The sequence below is a fragment of the Notamacropus eugenii genome, chromosome 3 (genome assembly GCF_028372415.1).
Source record: "Notamacropus eugenii isolate mMacEug1 chromosome 3, mMacEug1.pri_v2, whole genome shotgun sequence".
Lineage (NCBI taxonomy): Eukaryota > Metazoa > Chordata > Mammalia > Diprotodontia > Macropodidae > Notamacropus > Notamacropus eugenii.
In genome coordinates this window covers 169934557-169960977 of record NC_092874.1, presented here as the reverse complement: position 1 = coordinate 169960977, position 26421 = coordinate 169934557, and the positions used below count along the sequence as shown (strand labels likewise).

The following is a 26421-nucleotide window of genomic DNA, read 5'->3' as shown; positions in this document are numbered from 1 at the left end:
TTAGCAAGATAACCTAGTTATATATATTAATATATGCAACATTCTGCACTCATTGTTTCTCTTCCCCCCCGTATCTGCAACGAAAAGAAAAGCTCTATTTTCTCACTTCTTGGAGGCCAAGAATTCAGTTTTGTTTTATTGCAGGTTTTCAGTTTACCTTACAGTAGTTGTGTGCATTGTCCTCTTAATTCTGTTTCCTTCATTAATTTCCATTCCCTTTTGTATTTGCCATGTTAGATGCAATTGATACAACCTCTTAAGACTTTCTCAGTGTTCTGTACTTGCTATTTTTGCATCATATGGGAAGAAGAAATAGGCTGGATTGCAAAAGCAAAATGAAAAATATTTTTCAGAATGACAGAAACCATGCTCATCTCTTGTACAGAAAATAATCACTGCTACTAAATAGCTCCCCAGACCACCGTTGAATCTTTTATTTTCCTTTCCCTGAATCCTTCTGTTTTCCTTTCTCTTCTACATAATCATAAGACAAGTGAATAGTGCTTAGAGTGACCTCATATTTTAAATCCTTGAAGTGGGTAGATAAATGTGCATAAACTCTAGTGATGCTTCTACATGAACATATCTCAACCCTTTGGGATGAAGGAATTATGAGTAAAACAGAAAATAACTATATTTCTTAAGGCTTTCTGAGATTCACGTAGTAAGCATTTATTAATTGTCTTCTGTGCCAAGTATTATGCTCAGTTCTGGGGATAAAGAGACAAAAAAAAAAATGCAACAATCTCTGCCCTGAAACTTAGATTCTGTCGGGAAGCATCATGAACAAAGACATAAATACAGAGTAATTTTTGGGGTGAAGCACTAGCAATTGATAGGTATAGGCTACAGTACTTTATGTAGAAAATGGCACTTCAGCTGGGTCTTGAAGGAAGCTAGGAATTCTGAGGTGGAGGAAGTATAGTACTGCCATGGAGTATAGAGCCTGTGCAAAAGGCCACAGATGGGAAAGGGAATGCTGTATATGGAGAACAGTAAGTGGGACAGTTTGGCTGGGACATGAAGTACATGAAGGAGAGTGACATTCGGTAAGCCTGGAAAGGTGGTCTGGAGCCTGACTGTGAAAGGCTTTAATTGACAAACAGCAGAGTCAGTATCTCAGAAGTCATTGGGACCCACTGGAGCTTCTTAAGAAAGGAAGCAGAAAGGACTGTGCTTGAAGAATATCATTTTGGCACCTCTGAATGGTGAATTGGTGGGGGGAAAGACCAGGAAGAGTTGAAGATGGTTCTGAGGTTGCCAGCCGGGCTGACTAGAGGGATGGGTGTGCTCTCAGCAGAAAAATGGGAAATTAGGAAAAGGGTAGGGTTTAGATAGAAAGTTATTTAGTTCTGTTTTGAACATTTTATTGTGGATTAGTCGACAGAATTCTGGCCGTCTTGGGCCAGTTAAATCTGAATTCCAAGTCTCACCTCTGAAACGTCCTGATTCTGTGACCCTGAGCAAATTGCTTAAACCCTCAGTATTCTAGGCCAGTGGTGTCAAACTCAAATAGAAATGGATCCCTGAGGGCTGCAATTTGACGGTGAAAACAACAAATTAACCACAAGTTGCATTATTTTTTATTTTGTTAAATATTTCCCATTTACGTTTTAATCTTGTTCAGGCCAGAAGTTTTGTGAGCAGCATGTGGCCTGCAAGTTTGACACCTCTAACTTTAGTCAGTTCAGTCTGTGAGTTGCAGAGATGGTATATTGGTAAAAGGAGTTTCCTCATTTAGGAAGTCCTTATTTCAATTAAATCATAGGTCTGGTCCATATCCCTTCCAGAAGGAATTGTCCTCTAGGCAGTTTCTAGTGTGTGACTGGAGCTCAGAAGAATCATATGGAATATATAATTGTTGGATATATAAAAGTTGGAGCCAAGTTTTGTGTGTGTGTGTGTGTGTGTGTGTGTGTGTGTATCTGTGTATCTGTGTTCATTCGTTGTCCTTCGTTGCTGAAGAGGACCATGCATCAGAGAAATGATGACATGACTTGCACTTGACTTTGTTTGGAGTGAGGGAGGGCTGTGCAGGTCACCAGCCTCACTTCTCCAGAGCCATCTCCAGTGACCAGATATTCATCAGGATGATTAGAGATGACCCAGGATGAGGCAATTGGGGTTAAGTGACTTGCCCAAGGTCACACAGCTAGTGAGTGTCATGTGTCTGAGATGAGATTTGAACTCAGGTCCTCCTGACTCCTGCACTGGTGCTCTATCCACTGCACCACCTAGCTGCCCCTGGAGCCAAGTTATGGAACACCTGGAAGAAGATTTTATTAAGTTTTTTTGAGCAGAAGAGTGCTTTCCTTAGCAAGGTTAATTTGACAGTGGTGTGGAAGATGAATTGGGAAGGGGAGACAATAGAACCTGGGAGACCAATTAGGCACCTGTTAGTGATGAGAGGAAGGAGTTCTGAGAGTGGTGACTGTAATAATAGTAATAATAATAATTGCTAGCACTTAGCTCTTTAAACTTTGCAAAGTGCTTTTATAGATATCTGATTTGATCATCACAATGACTCTTGGAAGATAAGTGCTGCTATGTCCATTTTATAGATGAGGAAACTGAAGCAGGCAGATGTAGGTGCTTTGCCTAAGGTCACACAACTATTAAGAGTCTGAAGCTAGATTTGAACTCAAGTCTTTCTGACCCCAGGTATAGTGTTCTATCTATTACTTAGCTCCACTAGCTGTGAGAATGGAGAGGAGGTAACAGATGAAAGAGATGGTGGGGGTAAAACAACAATTGGTACCTGGTGTATGGAAGAAAGAAGAGAGTAGGATGACTCTAGGCATCATAAACAACATAAACAATTTTTGTAGAACATCATGTAGTCTAATCTAAAATTCTAAAAATCGACATGACTAAACATTGTTATTGTTACTTTTAGTCTTATTTTCCATTCAAAGAAAAGGTAAATCTAAACAGACTTTCAAAGCTTTATAAAGACTGCCTTTGGAAATGTTGGCATCAGATTGTTAGGGAGAGATTGAAACAATAACCTTTTAAAAGAATAGGCCCTTATTAATAACTCTACTAGCATTTTGGAAACATGAATCTGCCTACTTATTTAAACATTAGTTTTGATGATAATTTGTTGCTTTCATTATAGAAGCAATTAGCCAATATTCCTAATGTATTGATTGTACATTTTTATAGAAAAACTGCAAAAAGCTAAGTTGTGGCTGTGGTGAAAGTGATTCCATTTCATTAGTTAATGCTTTTATTTATAAGCAACAGCAATGCCTGAAGGTATTGTACAAAGCCAATTTTATTTAATTATCTTTTTCCTGAGAATAGTCAAAATAAAATGTGCACAGGGCCTTTAGTTTATAAATAGAAAAAATCTCTGCCCAAGTTTAGAACTGTCTTGTCAGATTTCATACCATTTTTTTAAAATGAGAAAAACGCAACATCAGAATTGCTTATATATTTTTTTCTGCTTCTGATAGCTAAGTCATTATTTTTGCATTTATATCAGAGAGACAGTTGAACAGAGGACCTTTTGTTAACTTTATTTTAAGTTTAGACTGTGACAATAATATCTAGCATTTTTTTCATTGATAAGCCCAAGTGAAAGAAAAGACAGATGGGTTTTGGTTGCTGTCATCGGGACAGATTCAGGCATCACATTATAAGTTGGAAATAATCATAAACTGTTGGTGAAAGACTAAACTTTTGACATTCAGATTTAGAGAATACCTGTTTTTGATTCAGTACAAAACCATAGCTTTCATTAAAAAAAAAAAATATTGTAAAACTTTGTAATATACTCATAGAATAATTCTTTTCTTTTAACAGTTAAATTTTTAGAAGTTATAAAACCCTTCTGTGCAGTTTTACCAGAAATTCAGAAACCTGAAAGGAAGGTAAGTATAACATTTTGGTCACAAATAGAGGATATTTGTATTTCTTGTCCCAATTTTTTAAGCTATTGGTCAGTGTTCTTTTTTTCTTACTATTTTGTGCTACTGTTTGCCCTAGTTTAATTTAACCTTGATGGTTCATGTCTCCAAAATTATCAGTTCATGTTCTACTCAGATAGAAAAAGATTGAAATATAGACTAATTTGAACAAGTTTAGGCAGATTATCTTATGATTTTGAAAGCTATTACATTTTATTTAAAATTGCAACATTTCTACAGGAACGAAATGAGGCCTTTTTCTTTGACATACCTATCAGTTAATGTGTAGCATTTGGCAATATACAATTATTTAAATGCCTGTTCTTTTTCTTTTCAGAGACTAGGTCTCCCTATCTCACCCATGCTGGAAGTACAGTGGCCACTCATAGGATCAATCCCACTGTTTAGCTTTCATCTGCTCCATTTCCATCCTAGGCTGGTTCACACCTCCTTAGGTACCCTAGTGTCCCCTTGCTTTTGAGGGCTCACCATATTGGTGCTGAATTTTTTATGTGAATACCTGAGCATCTTATTTATCTTAGCCCACTGCAGCTCAGAATTCCTGAGCTTAAGCTATCCAGCAGCCTTAGCCTCCCTAATAAAAAGGATTAAAGGCATGTACCCAGCCTATAAATGTTTATTCATCCTGTTTTGGTTTTCCCATGAATAATACTTGTGGTAAATTATTTTTATCTTCTCAAGAATATGTCCTGTAAAAAAAATTTTTGAACAGGACACCAAATTTATAATGGTTACATGCAAAAATAGCTGGAGTTTAGGAATTCATGATCTTCAATCTGGTATTTGGCCTATGATGGCTGAGCTTAATGGTTAACTTAATGAAGACTCAAAAAGTAGACATTAGCTGAGCAAATTGATATTCCAATAATTATTTTATTTGGAAAATATAACTGAAAATTTTCAGTTTCATTAAGTTGCATATGCAATAGCAATGATTGTAATCTCTGTTAATTGGAAATAGATGGAGAAGAAAACTGATATCATGGTCCAAAATTGTAGCATAATTTAGATAGATGCCTATTGACTTTGACTTCTTTGATGCAAATAATAATAAAGTATTTCATGATAGTGCCCATTTTTAAGTTAAACCTGTGGTAGAGAAAGATGAATTTTGATTCATTGTCCAAAAATTTGTAAAGAAATATTAAAGAACTAAGGAAAATTATAAATAAATAGGAATGTCCTGCTAGTTTACTATAATTTTGCAAAATTTTGTACTTTGACTTAAATTGGTTCATAAATGGGCTAACAGGATATCTAGAATTTGGAAGGCATGATTAATATAAACATCCCATAGATGGGATAGAAAAATCAATTAAAGTAAACATAAGGATTACTAGAGTTAAGAGAAGTCAGAGCAGACAACTGGCAAAAGATAACAAGTAGAATTTGTATAAAGTACATTAAGAAAGAATAGTCCTCCCAGTGAGCAGATAAAAAACTGTAAATTAGAATCATAGAACTTAAAGGAACCTGAGAGTCTAGTTCAACTCCCTCAGGACACTGAGGGTTGTTTGTCTAGAGTTACATAACTGGTTAGTGATGATGTTGAGACTAGAACCCAGGTCAACAGACTGCTGGTTAGTGCTCTTTTAGACTATGCTACCTCACAAAAATAAGTGATGGATGTAAATTTCAAACCCCGTAGTGGGGGACATAGTGATCAGTTGTCTACATCATATGTATTTGGCCACCTTGTCCACAGACTTCTTTAATCTAAATACAGAGAGCAGAGATAAACATATTTAGGTATAAAAAGGGACAAATAATGCCATAAACAAAATTAATATTTTATTTTCTATGTGCTTTTTGTCAGTTGGTAATTTTTATCAATTATTTGGCTAAACAATTGATAATCAGTTTTTCATCAATTATTAATATATTTTTAGTAATTATATTATGGTTTTGTATTTATTGTCATTACAGATTATGGATTTATATTTAAGACTTTCACTAAAATCTTACTATATTGCCTTATTTTGTCATGAAGGTGACCTTGAGGTTTTTTTAAACTGTATCATTGCCTTATCTTTATATCACAGCCTTTTCACTCACTCATTTCCCCAGGTTGAATTTTCTTGTGACAAAGAAGAAGTGAGCAAATTAGCAAAAACAGCCAACATAATAACCACACCTGACAGAATGTATAATATGTTAGCGTAGTAGCCCTTTTTACCTCTGCCATGGAGGGGAAGCTATATTTCATTATCTATTCTTTGAGACTTTGAATATTTTTTTCAGTTACTTCAGAGTCCAACTTTTTTAAAATTGATATTTTCATTTACATTGTAATCATATCTATATCTGCTTGTTTACATATTGTTTTGATTATATTTATTTTACATCTCCTCAGTTAATTTTCTTTTTCTTCTGTTTCTCTGGACTCATTTTATTGTTTATTACCCCACATTATAATTTTCATACAGCATAGTTTTTTAAATTATTCTACAGTGGACGGATTCCTACTTTTTTTTTTTTTAATAGTTCTTTGCTACCACAGAAAGGGCTGCTGTGAGCATTTTGGTAAACTGAACTTTTGTAGACTATATCAGTGAATCAGCAGCCCTGGGCAAGTCCTACCGAGCTAAAATGTGAAGATATATATACATACATATATATATATATATATATATATATTTCTAGGCTACAGCAACTTTTTTGACCTTTTACAAAAGATAAAGCTAGATTAATCTGATTTGGAAGGGACTTCAGCAGCTACAAACCCAATCATTCTGAACCCATACCTCTGTAACGTACTTATCTAGCTTTTCTTTGAAGACCTGAAGGGATGAGAAATTTCCTCTGCATCTCTAGGCAGCATATTCCACTTATGGATAGCTCTAATTGTTAGGAGATGTTTCATTATACTAAGCCTAAATTGAATTTTTGTAACTTCCTCCATTTGCTCCTAGTTCTGCCACCTGGGACTAGCAAAATAAGTACAATCCATCTTCCGTGTGATAACCTTTCAAAGTCACTTGAAGATAACATGCATGTCCTTCCTCTGCCTCCCCCTGCCCCCCATTTTCTCATAAGCTTTTCTAGGTTAAGATCTCTTTTTCCTTCAACCAGTCTTCAAATGGCATACTTTCAACACTTTTCTTCATCCTGCTTGGCCTGCTCTGGACGTTGTCTACCTTTGAGTTTCCTTTCCAAAATGAGGTTAGAACTAAGCACAGTATCCCAGATGTGGACTATTGCCTCTCCTGATACAGCCTGTCACCACATTAGATTTTTGGGCTATCAGTGTCACATTGATGAGTCAGTAAGCTTGCTGAGGGAGTGGAGGAATTCCTGTGATGAAATTATAGGATGAAAGAGTTTGAACGGGAAGGGGCCTTAGAGGTCATCAAGTCCAACCCCCTCATGTTACAGGTGAAAAAACTGGGGTCTAGGGAGAGCAAGTAATTTGTCCAGGTACACACAACTATTAAGTATCTGAGGCAGTTTTTCAATCCAGATATTCCTGGCTGGAAGTTCAAAGCTATATCCACTGCACCAAGCTGCCTCTAATAGAGAGCCTTAAAGTACCGAAGTATGTTTAACTTTAAAGCATCTTAAGAAACTGAAACTTTTAATTTATACTTATGCATTCATTATATCAATACCATTAGTTCATTGACCTTGCATTAGGAAGAATGAGTAAGATTGTGTAATACTTGTTGAACTTTTGGTTTAATTCATTGATAACTGGGTTTGAAAGGATGTTTTATGAATCATCTTACATGAGAGGTAAATTATGGTGTGGAATGTTTTTACACATGGATACAATAAATGTTTATTGAAATGAAATTATTGTGAAGATTTGTTATACATTAGTAAATATTTCACAATTTTTATTCATTTCAGCACTTTATTTTGTTTTACAGATTCAATTTAGAGAGAAAGTATTATGGACTGCTATAACCTTGTTCCTTTTTTTAGTATGTTGTCAGGTATGTAACTCTAACTTTGTAAAACCTATATGCATTTGTTGGTTGGTGATACTTAAGTTCTTGGGGTGAATAGAATTTAAATTATGTATTTCAACCAAAGAATCAAATTGTAGTGCTGTATTTGAATTCAAAAACATATTTACAATAAATTTAAGTACTAAAAATTAATCAAATTAAAAATTTTGAACATCTGAAGATGATTACCTTTTAAAAGTGAATTCATGAACGTATTGAAACTTTCAGCTGCATAAAGGAATACAAGTTTATGTTTAACAAACATGATTAACAAATTCAAGTAGATTTGTGGAACATTTCTTTTAAAAATAGAAAATTTGAAATAATAGCTATCCTTCCTCCTTTTCATTGGAATATGTTAACATTGAGGACAAAGCGAAGGAAAGGCAGAATGAGGCAACTTTCATATCTATTTTGTTTTCTTTTTAAATATTTCATTAGTACTTTTTTTACATCACCTTCATTTCTAAGCTATGTAGTAAGTCATCTCTTGTAATAAAGGTTTTTTTTTTTAAAGAAAAGAAAAGACAGTTAGCAAACCATCCAGCATGTCAATTGAATCTGAGAATGTGTAGTGTTCCACAGCTAATAGAGCCCACTGTCTTTGCAAAATAGAATTTCTTTCTTTTTTCTGGGTCTAAGCTTACTTATTTCAACTACACAGCGTTCAGTTTGGGAATTTTGTTCTTTCCCGTATACATTGTTGCAGTTTTATATGTTTTTTTCCTGGTTTTGATCAGTTCACTCTTTATCAATTGCTTTGTCTTCCCATGATTCTTTGAATCCTTTATACTCATTGTTTCTTACTGTACAGTAATAAATATCTCATTATATTCATGTGCCATAATTTGTTTAGCCATTCCTCCAAAATCAGATCTTAGCTTTGTTTCCAATTCTTTACTACAACAAAAAATGCTACTATGAGTATTTTGGTGTATATGGGACCTTTCTTTATTTGAACTCCATTGGTTCTGTGGCTAGCAACAGGATCTTTGGGTTAAAAGGAATAAACATTTTTGTCACTTTTTTAATAAAGCATTATTCCAGATTGTTTTCTGGAACCGATTCACAGCTCCTCCAACAGTGTATGTGTGCTTGCTTACCTTTCTGAAGCCCCTCCAGCATTGACTCTATCCATCTTTTGCCATTGTCATCAATTGGCTAGGTGTTTCCACATGTTTTGAAGAGTGAACTGTGTATGATTAAGATTCATTATTAATGATAGATACCTTTTGGATAAAATACAAATTCCTGAGCCAGGCATGTAAAGCCCTCCACAGTCTTGTCTCCCACTTACTTTTCTAAATTTATTTCTCATTATTCCCCTTTAAGAACTTGATGGTCTGGCCTACTTCCCTAAACTTGACATTCTTTCCCCCTTCTCCATGCCTTTGTATAGTCTATTCCTTATGTCAGGAATGTATTCTCCACACATTCTTATCTTCATTCAAAGTGCATCTCAGGGATTACCTCCTATCCTCCCTGTTACCCCAATCCCCAGTAAAATTTAAATTGCTTGAGATCGACTCATCAGACTAAAACAGATAAGTTCATCAGACATTTATTAAGTGCCCATTGTGTACAAGACACTGAAGTAAGAATGCAAAAAATGAAAATGAAAAACAGTTCCTGCTCTCATGGAATTTACTTACTGAAACTGGGGTAATAACATATGTAAGACAAGTAAATAAAAGATAATTTGAGAAGAGAAAGAGCCCTAGCCTAGTAGGAGGATCAGAGTAGGTTTCCTCTATGTATTATTAGTATCTGAGCTGAGCCAAGAATTCTATGAGGAATATTTTAGGCATGTGAGAAAATAAAGGAAGAGTTTATTTTTTGCCTTTGGATCTCTAGCACCTCATACAGTGGTTTCTTTATTAAATTAAAAGTAAAGAGATAATAGCTTTATAACTAGAATGCTCAGGTTGCAGATGAGTGAAATGCTTAATTGATAATAAAGTGGTTTTCAAATCCATGCCAGTATAAATTTTAAAATTATATAAAAGGGAAAACTTAAAACAGCATCACAGATGAGGCCAATAAGGAGTGTACACCTGTAGAGCTGCTTTATCTTTGATATATCAGTATATTTTAAAAAATGCCATACTCAACTGTTAGGTGGTTGAGGTTGACTGTATATGCTGCAGGAACAAAATTTCCAGTGTAAAAATATTGCTAATTTCTCTTGAATTTGAAAGACTTTCCCATTTTGGACTACATTTCTTCCATTGTTAATAAAATGTAAAAATTCATCTGTTCAACTAAAGTCCCCTAGCTTCCCTAATTTATGAAAGGTTTGAAAAAAATAAACTTAATCCTTTTAGATTTTAATATTTTTTAATTTCTAAAAACTGAACTTTTAATTACATCAGCAAGGCACTTTAGTTACAGATCAGCAAAATGTAATTTGGTATCTTTTATAATTTATTTTCAAGAAGAGTTTCTGGTTACCATCCCTTTCCTACCCCAGGTTTGTTTATTATTTTACCATTATGAAAGTGTCTCTAGTCTTAAATATAAGGAGTAGAGTAGAATGGGTTAGGAATCTGCAGAAAAGCCGTCTCTTTCTTAAAATGGGGAGGATATTTAGATTTTTAACTTTCTGCTTGCTGAGTTTTTCATTTGTATTCTCCTTTATTCTTTGTGTTCTTTGCTTCTGTCTTCCAAGATAAGCATATATCATTTCATCTTAGGAGCCATGAAAAACTTGTTACTACCCATTGTTACCTGTAGATTACAGTGATGACTGATGAGCACAGTGGTAATTCTTTTGTTGTTGTGAACAGACTCACATAAAATGGTTCTCTGTTCCAGTTGTTACCTCTAGCTATAGAAAAGTTGTGGCAGGTACTAAGGAAAATGGGAGAAGAATTTGATCTTCAGGAGCATTTTCACTATAGCCAAAGAAGGGTTTGCTCTTCCGTGAATAAAGTTTACATCTTACCCTGTGTAGACAGAGGAAGTTACTGCCTCTATCTACCATGAGAGACTGAGAATTGCAATTTAAATATTTGGCCTCAGGAGGACTGACTTAACTCTGGCAGAATTGGCTATGTTTCTTTGCTCCTCATTCTTCACTTTATATATGTAGAATATCTATAATGAGGCCACTGGAAGCAGTAGTACAGAAGTGGTACTTAATGCTTCTTGCTTACTTGTTTTATTCTCTAGCCAAGAAATGAACCCCTTTGTTCATTGGGGGATATGGTGTTAAGTGGCAGTGGGCAGTGTGTCCATATCCTAAACATGAATGATTATAGTCATCATTTCAGAATTCAAAGTTGTCTGAAGTCAAGAAATGCCTTGGTGTTAAAAGACGAATTGTTCTTACTAATGTGAAAAATATGTTTTACATTATTGCACCTGTATAACCTATATCAGATTGCTTGCTGTCTTGAGGAGAGAATGGGAGGGAGGGAGGAAGGAAGGGAGAAAAGTAATGTTGAAAATTGTTTATATGTGTAATTGGAAAAAGCAAAATTCTATCAAGTAAATTTTTTAAAAAGTCAAATTTTTCCTGGAACATTTATTAATTTTTTATATTTGGTTTTTAAATGTGACTTACTAATAATTACCTAAAATATTTAGAGATAGTGTGGTATAGTCATTGGGAAGCTTGCCTTGGAGTGAAGGGATACCTGAGTTCAGATTCTGTCTCTGACAAATACTAGTTCTGTGACCATGGGCAAGTCATATAACTTGCTAGTACCCCCAGGCAACTCTTTATGACTATAAATTACAGAAAATTGCTGATCTGGAGTGAGCCCCTGACACCATAAACTCAGGTCCAAGCTAAAAAAAAAATTTTAAAATGGAAAATATATAGAAATGTATATGTACTAAGTAGAAAAATATGACTACAACCAGACAGGTATTAAAAATTTTCAAGGATTTGTTTTTTTAGGGTATAATTTTCTGATCGCCTTCATTCTAGAACAGGAAATTTTATTTTCTTGGATTATTCTGCTCTATGCCTATAAAAAGTAGTGTAGCATAAGTGTATGTTAGATTTGCATAACAGGTTTTTAGCATGTACTTAAATACTTTCATATATCTTATAGATACCGTTGTTTGGAATCATGTCATCGGATTCTGCAGATCCTTTCTACTGGATGAGAGTTATTCTTGCTTCTAACAGAGGTCAGTGGTGCCACTATTTCTCTTTTTTTTTCCCTTGCTGTTTCTGGTCCCAGATTGGCTTAAATGCCCTTAAAGGAAAGAGTCCAGTGGATTAGTTCTTGTTGTATTTTGTCTGCTTGGCATTACTGATAAAGAATGTTTAACGTATTAAGAGTGTCTCTTGTAACCTTGACAAAAAAGAAACTGGATCAGTGCCATCAGATCAGTACAGTGTTTTTGTTTTATAGGAGCCAAGTGAACACTATTTTTGCCAAATTGATTAGCATTTTATCTAATGCTAGTATTCCAATGGATCTGTGATATCAGCGATGTTGGTTTTCAACGATAAAGATTGAAATAAATCCATTCTTTCCCATCCATGAGCCCTCTTCTAAATTCCTAATAAGTTTACTCCACAGGTCTTAGGAAACTGTCATGTTCAACATAACCATAGGACATCTCCAGGGGATATTGGTATTAGAAAACTCAGCCCTTTTTTTTTTTTTGATGAAGAATTTATTTTTATTTTTAGTTCCATATTCTCTCCACCCCACCCCCACCCATTGAGAGTGCAAGAAATATAATATCCATTATACATTTGAAGTCATGTAAAATATGTTTCCACATTAATCATGTTGCAAAAAACACAGGTAAGAAAAATAAAGTGAAAAAATATGTGCAGTCTGCTGTCAGAGTTCATCAGTTCTCTCTCTGGAGGTTAGTAGCATTTTTCCTCATGAGTCCTTTGGAATTATCATAGATCAGTGTATTGCTGAGAATGGCTAAGTCATTCACATTTGATCACCCTTGCAATATTGCCATTATTTTATATAATGTTCTGGTTTTGCCACTTCCCTTTGCATAAATTCATATAAGACTTCCCATGTTTTTCTGAAACCATCCTGCTCATGATCTCTTATAGCACAATAGTATTCCTTCATAAGTTGTTCAGCCCTTTCCCAGTTCCCCTTAGTTTACAATTCTTTGTAACCACAAAAAGAGCTGCTGTAAATATGTTTGTGTGTATGGTTCCTTTTTTAAAAAAAAAAAATCTCTTGGGATGCAGACCTAGTATGGTATTGCTGTATCATAGGGTATGCACAGTCTTTGGGCATAGTTCCAAATTGTTCTCCAGAATGGTTGGATCAGTTCACAGCTCTACCAAGAGTGTATTAGTGTCCCTATTTTTCCACATCCCCTCCTGCATTTGTCATTTTCCTATTCTGTCATGTTAACCAATCTGATTAAGTGTGAAATAGTACCTCAGAGTTTTTTTTATTTTTGTTTCTTTAATTATTAGTGAACTAGAACTTTTTTTCATACATTAATTAATAGCTTTGATTTCTTCTTTTGAAACCTTCCTGTTCACATTCTTTGGCCATTTACCAACTGCTGAGAGCTTTTTTTTTTTTCAAAGAGAAGCCTCAGGATATTAAAATAATTTTTCAGTTTCATAAAGGCAGTCCAGCTCATTCTCTTTCCATTTAATTCTGGCCCTGCTCATTATTCTTTTGAAATGTCTGTCAATGCATGTTGACGAACAAATTCTGTATTGTCTGTCCAGTTGCCTACTCTAATCTGGACAATAGGCATTCCTTAGCTACTTGTTTTTTTTTCTATGAGGATAGTTGGGCCAGATTCTTTTGAATGATGATAGAGCTCATTGAAGATGCTTTGCATTGTTCTGGGGCTTCATTCAAGCAACACAGTCATCTGCAAAAAAGGATCATCTGGATAAATTAATGATCTATAGGGATCTCTCTTCCCAGAGAATTCTGTACTGTATCTTCTCTCTGACTGTGGTCATTTCAGCAAGGATATATCTCCTTATTTTATATCTTGTTTGATATTAGCATTCTGAAGTTTGTTGAACAAGGTTCTCTCTGTTAGATCTTTCAGGGAATCGTGTAATTTTAGCATCCATGTATGAGATACCTTGGTGAAGGAAAATCTTTAAGGCAGTGTTTTCTTCCACCAAATCAAATGCTTTTTTATAGTTAACAAACAAGCAGAATGAGATTTCATATTCTCTACTTCTTTCAGTCAAATGTTTATGATGGATCTGTGGTCTACTGTCAAGTATCACTTTTAAAAGTCTGCTTATTCTGTTGTGATACTTTGATTGAAATTGCCTTTGATATGTATAAAGGGTGTTCTCCCAAAAATTTCTGTATTGATGAGAAAGACATATGGGCCAGTAGTTGCTGACACTCTTCACATCTGCCTTTTTTCAGTAATAACAATAATCCCTGATGTTTTTGTTTTTTTTTTTAATACCTTTGGTATCCGCTTAGATACCTTGATCTCCTAGTACCCTCAAAATTGTATTGTGTTCGGTCTGGGTTTCTCCTGTTATGTTCTTGGTCTAATTCAGCTGAATATTTCAAATTGTTTTCTTAAGTGTCATACCCTCTACAAGAACATCCAAAGCCATAATATGAGAACTCAAAATTGTATCTCCATTTTTCCATCTTTCATCTGTTTGTTGTCCTCCATTGAGTTAAGAAGTCAGGATGACTTCTTTTAGTTGGGTAGGTTACTAAGCTTTTTTCCTTTCATTGCTTCCCATTGTTTTATAAAGTGAAATTCTTATAATTTTCCATCATCCTTTTCGTTATGCTCTCACAAATAAATATGTACTTGCAAACAGTGTTACCTTTGGCTGCCTTACTACTTGGTAAGTAATTCATACGTTTGCTGACTGAAGCAATTTTTGGCTTTTCCTGCCTCCTTATGGCAGTGTATTCATATCAATTTTTACTTATTTTACAAAGATAAAAATGAAGTAGTTCTTCCCCGAAGGAGTTTATATTCTACTAGTTACCCCCTTTATCATATTACTCTAAAGTACAGTTGCCAAAACAGAAAGGCCCACAGAGGACTGAAGGGCATTTGTATTTTTCATTGTTTTGTGAAGTTTTTGTGGCCAAAGAATTAATCACCAAGTCACCAACTTACTAGTGATGAGCCTCACTGTACTTTGCTTAGCTGGTCCTCAAAAAACAGACATGATCTATTGCTATGACTACTTGAAGCCTTTCCAGAATGACATAAACTGCCAAATTTCACTCTGCTAGCACAGCAACAGTCACCTATACACCAAGATGAAACATCTAAATAGTATTTTATGGAGATAGCCATAACTCCAGCAACCAGCTGGGTATAGGAGCCCTAGAAATGCTAGAACCTCCCATATCTCTGATCCTACTGCCAACTCAATCCTCACAGACATCATTCAGAGATGTGGCTCTTCTGGAAAAACTTGATTTTTACATGCAGTGCAGGTAAGCCATCTTTGTTGAAATAGCAAGCCACCCTGAGGGAGAGACAGAATGCAACATGTCCCAGGCAAATCAAGTCACCATTACAACCTTGATCCTAAAGGAGATGGCCTAGGACCCTGTATCTGAGAGCCTTGGGAATAGCAAGGTTTCCAGCCCATAGAAATCATCCTGGGAAGCAATGCCTGTGGAGATGGAGCCTGGCAACTGCTCTTGCCAGTGTGACAGCCACAAATCCTAAAGACTCAGAAAAATCCTTGACCCTGTTTAATGGCTTAACATCAGAAACTGATAGTGTTTTATCTGGGAAAAGGACTTAGAGGTGAAACCTTCACATGTGTTGCCTTGAGAGCAGCAGATGCCTTCCTTTTCTATTTGTCATATTTTCATGTGATCACCTCCAAAAGGAGTTGATCCTAGGTTCTTGGAAATTCATAGAGTACACAGTTTTGCAGGTCCTGACAAGCCAGTAAGACTTTGAGTGTGTGCAAGCAACAGTTTCTGTGTTTGATGTTCAAAGACCTGTCTACCTAGACACAGATAGGTGCTGCACCACTAAAAAATTAATCACAAGTGGCAAATTTTTTGGCCACAATTCATGAAATTATCTGATGTATAAAGTTCTGATATGAATTTGTAAGGAGAGACTCCATGTTAATGAAATCACAGATCTTTTAAAGTATTAAGAAGTTATCCTATTAACTTCCAGAGAAAGTTTATTGTTATTAAGTATATTTTTTAAAGTATGAGACTTAATAAGGCTTTTCTTAGATATGGTAATTAACATGGCATATAGTTTTTATTGTTTCATTAGTCTTATAACATAGAGTAGTTTAGTTTCCTTCAGGAATTTTTGGGGCAAAAATCTTGGAAGATTATTTTCATAATTTTACCAAAGTATCATCATCATCATCATTGTCAATATTTATAGAGAACTTGCTGTGTGCCAGGCATTGTTCTGAGCACTTTACAATTATTGTCTCTTACGATGCTTACAAGAGCCGCAGGAGGAGGGTGCTGTTTATTATCCCCATTTTGCAGATGAGGAAACTGAGACAAACAGCCTTTGAGTGACTTGTCCAACTAGTAAGTGTCAGAGGTAGAATTTAAACTCAGGTTTTCCTGCCACTCTATCCACTGCTCTACCAAGCTGTCACTAACATTTAATACATTTATATTTTTACATTTTTCCGAGTTCTTTATGGTCATTTTGCTTTAGTACATGAATAATGCATAAGATGTAATTTTTAAGAAGTGAAGTTGTATTTCTTATATAGAGTAATTCTTGAACGTTGGCTTAAATAGATTAAACAGTAATAAGTTGTGTAATAATAAAAATTATGCTGTGCTTCTTCTTTCCCCTCCATCACCATAAAGGAACTTTAATGGAATTAGGTATCTCTCCAATTGTAACATCTGGTTTGATCATGCAGTTGTTAGCTGGAGCTAAAATCATTGAAGTAGGAGACACTCCAAAAGATCGAGCTCTGTTCAATGGAGCCCAGAAATGTGAGTATTAAAATTAACTAAAATTTCTCAAGCTTATTCTAAATTCAAGGACATTTTGTTAATTATTTTCTACAGTACTTTTCTGTGCTAGCTTAATTCTCTCTACCCTGTTCCTTCTTTTTTAAAATCAGTATTTGGTATGATTATTACTATTGGGCAAGCCATTGTGTATGTCATGACTGGAATGTATGGAGATCCTGCTGAAATGGGTGCTGGAATCTGCCTACTTATAATCATTCAGGTAAGATCTTATTTTTTCATGTATCAAAATAACAAGACATTTTGATAACTTTCTTTTTTGTGTATTCCTTTAGACCAGTGAGCCTTACCTTTGATTTTAATATGATTGTAGCTGCATAAATAAAAGAGTTTAAATAACAGAACATGTAACTAATCCATAGAGTTAAAAATAGATGATTTGAGGTAATATGGGAAAGAAATTTGGCACACTATTTCTACTGTAGTATATTCCTTCAAAACTTCAGGGTAGTTATAGCTTAAATTTCCTCAACTTTTGAATGTCTTTCAAAAGCCATCTAGAAATTTATATAGATTACAATTCTTTTCCTAATATAAATGTCAATTTTCTACCTATATCTTGTCAACAACACTGAGAACTTAGTTGATTTTAACAGGTTTTGGCTACTCACTTAATATTAATGCAGAACAGTGGAGCTGGTCCCAGTTACCCTAGAAATCAGAGATTTGAAGGAAGAATTTTCTAATGAGCCACTAATGTCTTAGATTTCCCCTCTTTTACTTACCTGATAAAAACCAAATCTTTTCTTATTTTGTGATATAAGATAAGGTGTTTCAATAAAAATAAAATGCTGAATTTATTTTCGTATTTTAAAAAATAGGCTATTAGTCAATTCCTTAAAAACTCAATGGAAAAAAGAGACTGTATTAGAAATTGTTTTAAGGTTTTTTAGGGCCTGTATGCTTTTCCCTAATGTTTAAGATATTAATTAAATAACTTAGAAATCAATGTAATTATTCTTTTGTTCCATTGGCATATTTCTTTTGTTGTAAGCAGTGTTTTAGAAAAATGTTTGTTTTTTAAATATGCTCAAACTGGACTGATCTAAACACTGTGATTTTAGTGAAGTTTTTGTAGAGTGTTGTAGAACTATAAGACAAAATTTAGAATTTTCTGCTTACTGGGTTGAGTAGATTAAATAATAATTGACATTTTATATGTGAATGAATTTCTTAAGCTGTGTTAAAATAATCGTGGTCAGTATTGAGAAATCTAATAGTCATATTTTAAGATTGGACAAAATATAGTTTACAGGTTTGCAAATGTTGTTATATGAACCCTTATTTAAAGTATTTGTCAGCATTGCAATTGTAATAGTTTGCTTTTTCTCAGTATTAGTGGAGAAAAAAATAAGTGAGTAATTGGATGGCTTGTGGTTTTAGTTGTGACGTAAATACTTAAACATCTGGATTACAATAGAGAAAAAATTGGATCAGGGTTTTCTTGCATATAAGTATAGTTTTTGAAAAGTGTGTGCTTTTGTTGGCCATAATGTATATGTTAAGGTTAAGCAGTTACCATAGTAGCAGAATCCAATACCTAATGATGACTTTCTTGTGTCTTTCTTTTTTTTAAATTTAAAAAATTTTTAATACAGTTTATAACAGATAAAGCAATTCAGGCATTTGGTCAGGTGATACTTCTTTTTAAAGCATTTACAATATGGACCACAAAAGAATTTTTTTTTTAAACATTAAGCAGCTGAGACACAAATAATATTTATGTTGCTAACTTCACAAGCTCTTGACCTAATTGTCTCCATAGTATTACTAAGTTGGTCTAAAGTCCTATGCCTAATAGCTTAGTTTTAGACAACCTCGGATGTTCCCCTACCCATAATCTGTAATTGAATAGATCTGGTATTAAGCTTACAAACCTTTTGACTATAGGAAATTGCCACCAATAGTAAGGACATTGCAGGGATACAATATCTCCCCAACTTCATGTCAATTCCAGGCAGGATTAGATCATCCACTTGCATTCAGTTAGGCTTAAAGTCTGCCAGGTGTCAGTGGGGAAATTGAGTCAGGAGAATCCCACCTCAGCCCATGCTGAACAGCTGTTCTCCCACCCTTCCCTTGAGATCACCTATGCAGTTCATACCAGCATCTCATCAGCTTACTGGCGTCATGGATTGGAGGCTCAAATCACCTTTCTTGCTACCCTTACCTGGAGCTAGACTCAGAAGAACAGTCACTTAATAGTTCCACATCATCTAAAAATGGCTAGTTCCAATAACCAGGTTTCAAATATGATTATAGTTTCACTTTGGATAAGAAACATCTTTTGAGGCAAGTCCTAAATGGCTTACATGCCTTTCTATACATGTTCTAGTTCCTGATTAAACAGCAATCGCAAAATCAAATTTACCATTAAAACCTTGACTTTTCCATCAATGCCAAATTTTACCTGAGGTTACCTTCCTCTAGGAAATTTAGACTGAAATTCTTTTCTCCAAACTAAAGATGTCATTGATTTATTCTCAGTAATTACTTCAGTCTGTTGTTTTAATACTAATTGCTTTTACCTCACTCTGTAACATGTCCAGTTTTTCTCCCCATCACTCCCATCCCCCTGCTTCCTAATACCTTGCATTCTGATTGCTCCTTCCCTCAACGTTCCCTCCTCTCCATCACACCCCACCCCTCTCCTATCCCCATCTTCTCTCTTTTCTTGCAGGGCAAGATAAATTTCCATACCCCTAACCCTGTAGTTCTTATTTCCCAATTATATGCAATAAAAACTCTCAACATTCATTTCTAATACTTTGAATTCCAACCTCTCTCCCTCCCTCTCTCCCTCCCCAGCCCTACTGAGAAGGCAAGCAATTCAATACAGACTAAATATGTGTTGTTTTGCAAAAGACTTCCATAATAATCATGTTGTGTAATACTAATTATATTGCCCTCTGACCTACCTCATCCCCCCTTAATTTCCCCCCCCTGTAATTGACCTTGTCCCTTCTTGAAAGTGTTTATTTCTAGTGACTCCCTTCTCCCATTTGCCCTCCCTTCTAACATTCCCCTCACTCCACTTGTCGCCTCCTCTCCCACTTTCCTGTGGTGTGTATAAATTTTCATATCAGATTTAGTGAGCATGTTATTCCCTCCTTTCAGCCACATGTGGCGAGAGTAGCTTTATTTTTCCCCCTCTCCCCTGCTCCCTCATTTCCTCCATTGAATAAGATTTTTCTTATGTCTTTTATGAGTTATAGCCTGCCCCATTCCATTACTCCCTTTCTCTTCCTGGAATTTTCCTCCTTCACCCCTTAATTTTTATTTTATTTTTGTGTGTGTGTGTGTGTGTGTGTGTGTGTGTGTGTGTGTGGATATGGATATCATCTCTTCTGATATAACACACCCTGTACTCTCTATCTATCTGTGTGTGTGTGTATGTGTATGTACAATCTCTCCAACTACCCAAATACTGAGAAAAGATTCAGGAGTTAAAAATATTTTCTTTCCATGTAGTAATGTAAACAGTTCAGCTTTAGAGAGTCTTTTATGATTTTTCTTTTCTGTTTACCTTTTCATGCTTCTCTTGATTCTTGTCTTGAGAAGTCAAATTTTTAAATACAGATCTGGTCTATTCCTCAACATGAATTCTTGAAAGTCGTCTATATCACTGAATGACCATTTTTTCCCCTGAAGTATTATACACAGTTTTGCTGGGTAGGTGATTCTTGGTTTCAATCCCAGTTCCTTTGACTTCTGAAATATCCCACTCCAAGCCCTTTGATTCCTTAATGTTGAAGCTGCCAGATCCTATGTTATCCTGATTGTATTTCCACAGTACTCAAATTGTTTCTTTCTAGCTGCTTGCAGTATTTTCTCCTTGATCTGGGAACTCTGAAATTTGGCCACAAGAGGAGTTTCTCTGTTTGGTTTCTTTCAGCAGGTGATCGATGAATTCTTTCCATATCCATTTTGCCCTCGGACTCTATAACATCAGGGCAGTTTTCCTTGATAATTTCATGGAAGATAATGTCTGTGCTCTTTTTTGGATCACGGCTTTCAGATAGTCCAATAATTTTTAAATTATTTCTCCTATTTTCCAAGTCAGTTGTTTTTCCAATGAGTTGTTTCACATTATCTTCTGTTTTTTCAAATTTTTGGTTTTGTTTACTAACTTCTTGGTTTAACTCATAGTCATTTGTTTCCCTAAACTCAATTCTCTCTTTCAACGAATTATTTTGTTCAGTGAGCTTTTGAACCTTCTCCTCCATTTGGCTAATCCTGCTTTTTAAAACCTCCTTCTCCTCTTTGGCTTTTTGGACCTCTTTTTCCAATTGAATTAGCCTCTTTTTAAAGGTGTTATTTTCCTCAGCATTTTTTTGGTTCTCCTTTAGCAAGTTGCTAACTTGCTTTTCAAGCTCTTCTATTGCCTGAGCCTTGTTTAAGTTCACTTTGGAGGCCCTGGAGGCAGGGGTCTTAACTTCCTGTGACAGTAAGCCTTGTTCTTCCTCATCTGAAAGGATGGGGGGAGACACCTGTTCCCCAAGAAAGTAACCTTCTATGGTCTTATTTTTTTTCCCTTTTTTGGGCATTTTGCCAGCCAGTTGCTTGACTTTGGAGTTTCCTCTCCCTAACCTCCTGGCCTCCAGTTCTGCCAAGCCAGCACTTGGGGGCTGAGATTCAAATGAGCTGCTCCCAAGCCTTAGGGGTTTTCGGCAGGGGTGGGGCTGCTATTCAGTGTGACATTAAGTTCAGCTGCTCAAGTGGGGTCAGGGCCCACACAGGGCTCAGTTCCCTCAAGGGGTTTATGAGGAGACCTTCAACAATGGATGCTGGCTGCTGCCTGCTTTGGGAGCCCCTGTCCGCTGCTTCCTGTACTGCTGCCTCCTCAGAGGGCCTGAGTTATGGGGACACCCCGCTCCCCTCTTGGCCAGCTGAAAAGACCCTCTTACTGACCTTTGGCGCCTGTGGGTTGAGGGATCTGCGCTGCCACTGGAGATTCTGTCCCTGCAGCCTGCTCCCCTCGGTGCTGCATGGGCAAGGCAGGGCTGGGCTCTGCTGCATGTCAGGTGCGCGACAGACCTTTTCTGTCAGTCTTTCAGGTCTTTCTGGGACAGAAATCTCCTCCACTCCGTTGTTCTGTGGCTTCTGCTGCTCCAGAATTTGTTTAGAGTTCTTCTTTACAGGTATTTTATGGGCTGTGGGGTAAGAGCTAAGTGCTTCTTTCTACTCTGCCATCTTGGCTCCTCTGCCTTTTGTGTCATTCTTAAAATCCTTGCAAAAGGTTGATTCTCTCTGAGCACACATCTGAACATGCTGCCTTGCCTACTGTCTTCATAGTGTTTCAGAGATTTTTCTAGGCTTTATCTACCAGATTCTCCCTTCCTTTCTATAGACATACATTTAGTCCAGCATATTCTTCCTTACTTTCTTAGAACTTGTGTGAATTGGGGGTGTCGGGGGAGGTATAAGAGGAAGGTAGATTAGAACTTTTTCTGGATTTCTCATTGTCCCAGAGAACATTTGAAACTTGACTTGGTGATAATTTATTCTCAGAAGGTAGAGCAAGCAGCTAAGAGAACTGCTGCTCTACTGAGTGGAGCCCATGTGACAGCAGGGTCACACAGTGACTGCTTGTCTGCCTGGTAACCAGAAACAGGAATGGAGTTGCCATTACTCAGTTAGGGTACTTTTTCTGGCCTGTTTCACTCAGTTGTTATAGAAAAAGGATCCCACAGTACTTACTATAAACATTAAGCACCCAGACTTCTGGCTTCTCATCACCGTGACCCTGTTCTGAACCAGGGCCTCCCACTTGACGTCTGACAGGGAGTCGATTTTATATTCCACATGTAGAGTATTTTCCTCCTTCCTTTCCCGTCTTTCTTCCCTGTATAATGAATTTTTATTTAAACATCAAAATAATTTCCCAGTATAATTTCACTCTTTAGAAATCTTCCCTTGTACAAAGAAACATTTGGGTAAAATCCACCTGACAAAACAGCCTCATCTGACACAGCGTTCCACTCTGTATATGTATCACTGGTGTGTGCTTCATTGCCCTGCCAGTTTGGGATGAAGCAAAGAATTGTATTAGTGTACTCAGGTCCTGGAGGACTCAGTCACTAGAAATTTGTTGACCCAGATGTACAACCCAATCCCTGCTGCTTAATGACCCCTGATCCTTGGTATTTGGAGAAAAAAACAGGTCTTCTACAGTCAGAGGCCCTCCTGGGATTAGGTTTTTCTCTCATCCTGTAGCTATTGAACTCCCTTTTCTTTTTCCCTTGATCCTTGTGATTCAGAGTTGGAGTCTCCTGAGGTAATAGCCACCTATCCCTATCTTTATTACCAAGTAGAGATTCTTATAATAGTCTTCCAGCTTCCACATCACTCTCTTTTCCTGTTCCTCTTCCTGTTCTTATACTTGAGGAGTCTGGAATACGTGTCATTGTCCCCTCAAACACCCTGACCTCCCAGTTCATAAAACTCCTCAGTTCCCATAGCCTATATCTTTACCTCAGCCAACTGAAGAGATAGTTGTACCTTAAATCTCACCATCATCTGTAACTTGTGCTAGTTCTGTGATCCTGAATTCTGAAAGTCCTCCCATCATTACCTCCTGTCCTAAATGTATTGTTCTGCCACTTCCATCCCCTTATTCCTTTCTTTTTCTCAGTTTTGAGTTGTAGATCCCTTCTTTGGCATTACTCTGTTCTTCCCTTCATTGTCTTGATCTTGTAGTTGTTGTTGTTGTTAGCCAATTCTGTACCAGTCTTCCTAAATGCCAATTACATCTTGCCAAATCCCAGATTACCTCCAGAATCCACCTTCTTGGCCTATATTTGTATGTTAATCAAATACTGCTAGAGATAGTTACAGCTGCTGCCTTGATCCACTATAGTTTTGTTATTCAGTCTCACATGGATCCTCACTCCTTTATGACAGTTTTTTAATTGTTCTCTAAGTGATGCAAATACATGCTTCCATCTCTGACAACTTTTTCATCTCTTCTTTAGCTTCTGACATTACCTCCTTCCCCCTTACTTTCTACCTTATTGAAAAAGTCAGGGAAATCCATTTTAAACTCTTCTCCTCTACTTCACATCTAAAACCTCCTCTATACTATCGTCTGTCTTCCCCCCTGCTCTAATCTCTAAGGAACAAATGGATCTTCTCCTTGTCATTACCAACCCTGAATCCCCATTCTCTTTCTATAGGTGTCTCCTTTGATCACTTCCTCTTTTTTTCTTCTACTTATTCTCTCTTTATTATTGACTTTATTAGCAGTATGTATGTATCACACACACATACATGCAACCTTTCCTCCCCTCTTCCTAACTTCCCTTTTATTGTCCAGGGTACCACCATCCTCCTTATCATTCAAGTGTCATCCTCAACTCCTCACTTTTTTTCTGACTGCTCCATATTCAATCAGTTGGCAAGTTCTGTCATTTCTGCTATCACAATTTCTTGTGTGTGTGAGTCTTTTTGTGCATGTATAATATGCCCCCTTCTCTCCTCTCATACCCTCACCAGCTTAATGCAGGTTCTTCTTACCTCACTTCTGGACTTTGGTGATAGCCTTCTTGTTGGTTTCAAGAGAAGAGGACTTCATGGAATTGAGCTGATTCACTGAGGGGTCAATATGGAGTGGATTAAAGTAGAGAAGAGGAAGGAAGAAGCATTTATTAAGCACCTACTGTGTGTTAGACACTAAGGAAAGAAAGCAGGCAGGCAGGTATTTACAAAGCACTTATTATTCCCCAAACACTGTGTTAGGTGCTTTACAAATATTTCATTTGATCCTCAAAATAACCCTGGGGGGTGGGGGGGAAGGTTCTATTATTCCTGTTTTACAGTGGAAGAAACTGAGGCAGATAGGTTAATTGACTTGCCCATGGTCACACAATTAGTAAATGGCTTAGTTTGGATTTGAATTCCAATTTTCCTGGCTCCAGACCCAGCGCCCTGTCCACTGTGTTGCCTGGCTGCGTAGATGGAGAGACTGGAGGATTGTGAGGATGAAGAACAGACTGAGGGGTTGCAAGATGGAGAAAGAAATGGAATGATAACAGAGTATGTTCAAAAAAGGAATTTCAGAGTTTATGAACATGGAAATTGAATACTTGTGGCAGATGGCATGCCCTAGGTGGAGTAGAAAGCTAGATCATGGGAAATGAGTAAATTGAGGGACTTGAAGGTGAGATTATTTGAAGGCGTATCAGTATATATTTTTGAAGTCCCCTAGTATAAGGGCAGGAGTTGTGGAGGAGAGAAAACATAAACTAGACTCGGAATTCAGTGAGGGAAGGAAGACATCAGAAGTCAGTAGATAAAACTGCCAGAATGCTGATTGGGTGACAAATATGCATTCAGTGAACCTCTATCCTTTGGAGAATGGTTAGACGAGTTATGGTTCATGGCTTTAATGGAATATGATTCCACTAGAAGAAACAACATAGGAAGATTTCAGAGACACATGGAGATGACAGTAAACATTTAGTAAGTATCTACTATGTTACTGGGCTAAGGCACACATGAATTGATGTATGTGGAAATAAGCAGCACCAGGAAAACAATATATAGACAACGACAACAACCCAATTGGAAAGAACAGTAAAGCTAAAAGTTGTGCAGTCATGATCACCTATATTGTCAGGTAGACTTTGAGGAAGGGGTGGTTTTCCACAAGTTTGGGTGGGGGGGGCATTAGGTTTTTGTGGGGTTTTTCCATTTTCATTAATCTTTATTATAAGAGAAAACTTACTGGGTAGAGTCAGAAAAAACAGTAGGCATCAGTACTACTATAAAAAACAAACAACCTTACCTTTACTCTGCCATCATTTTTAGCTACCTTCCAATATCTCTTTTCCCTTTCATTTCCAGTCTCCTGAATCTATGCTCATGGCCTCAGCTCCCTCCTTTCTCAACCACTTTCAGTCTGCATTCATTCCCTGATACTGATATCCAGGGATGCCTGAGAAATTGCTTGAATTTATCTCCCCCCCCCTCCCCAATCCTACAATGAACAAGACAAAAGCAACAAACCCAAAATTTACAAACAAATGAAATGTCCGTAGAGGAAGAAGTCATAAATGGTTGTGTTTGCCGTCTTACACTTTGGTCATTTACACTTGAGTTTCCAGTTGTTATTTAAAGGTCTTTCCTATAGTTTTCTAACAGTTTTCTTGCTATTTAATGTTATCATCTTCTGTGTAGTTGCAATCAGTGAATTACATTATTCTTTTTGTTTGTTTTTTCCCCACTCTGCATCACTAGATCCTTATAATCCTTCACTTGAAAGCTTGGTACTGTGGGAAGACGTGACTTCAGGAATCAGAGGACCTGGCTTCCGATCCTGCTTTTGTCACTTATTCTCTGTGTAACTGTGGCAAGTCATTTGACTTCTTTGATCTTTAGTTTTCTCATCTGCCAAATGAGGGGGTTAGAGGAAATGGCCTTTAAGGTCCCTATCAATTAAAAATTTATGACCCTGTCATTTCTTCAAGCCATAATCCTGCATCTCTCCACCCTTTCAGAACCAAAGTCATGGATCATATCATACATACTCTTTACTTACGTTTCCTTATCTTCTACTCTCTTAGTCCCTTATGATCTGGCTCTTGGCCCCTT

At 36.5% G+C, this 26421-nt stretch overlaps 1 protein-coding gene across 1 annotated transcript in view; it reads left to right on the top strand.

Moving 5' to 3' along the window:
- The window catches only part of SEC61A2 (SEC61 translocon subunit alpha 2), a 41849-nt gene that overhangs the window by 1775 nt on the left and 13653 nt on the right, over positions 1 to 26421 (top strand). Inside the window, exons 2-6 of the mRNA XM_072653324.1 lie at positions 3808 to 3875; positions 7802 to 7867; positions 11944 to 12022; positions 16660 to 16791; positions 16923 to 17032. Coding sequence (XP_072509425.1) covers positions 3808 to 3875; positions 7802 to 7867; positions 11944 to 12022; positions 16660 to 16791; positions 16923 to 17032 — 455 coding nt within the window. The remainder of the gene's footprint in view (positions 1 to 3807; positions 3876 to 7801; positions 7868 to 11943; positions 12023 to 16659; positions 16792 to 16922; positions 17033 to 26421) is intronic.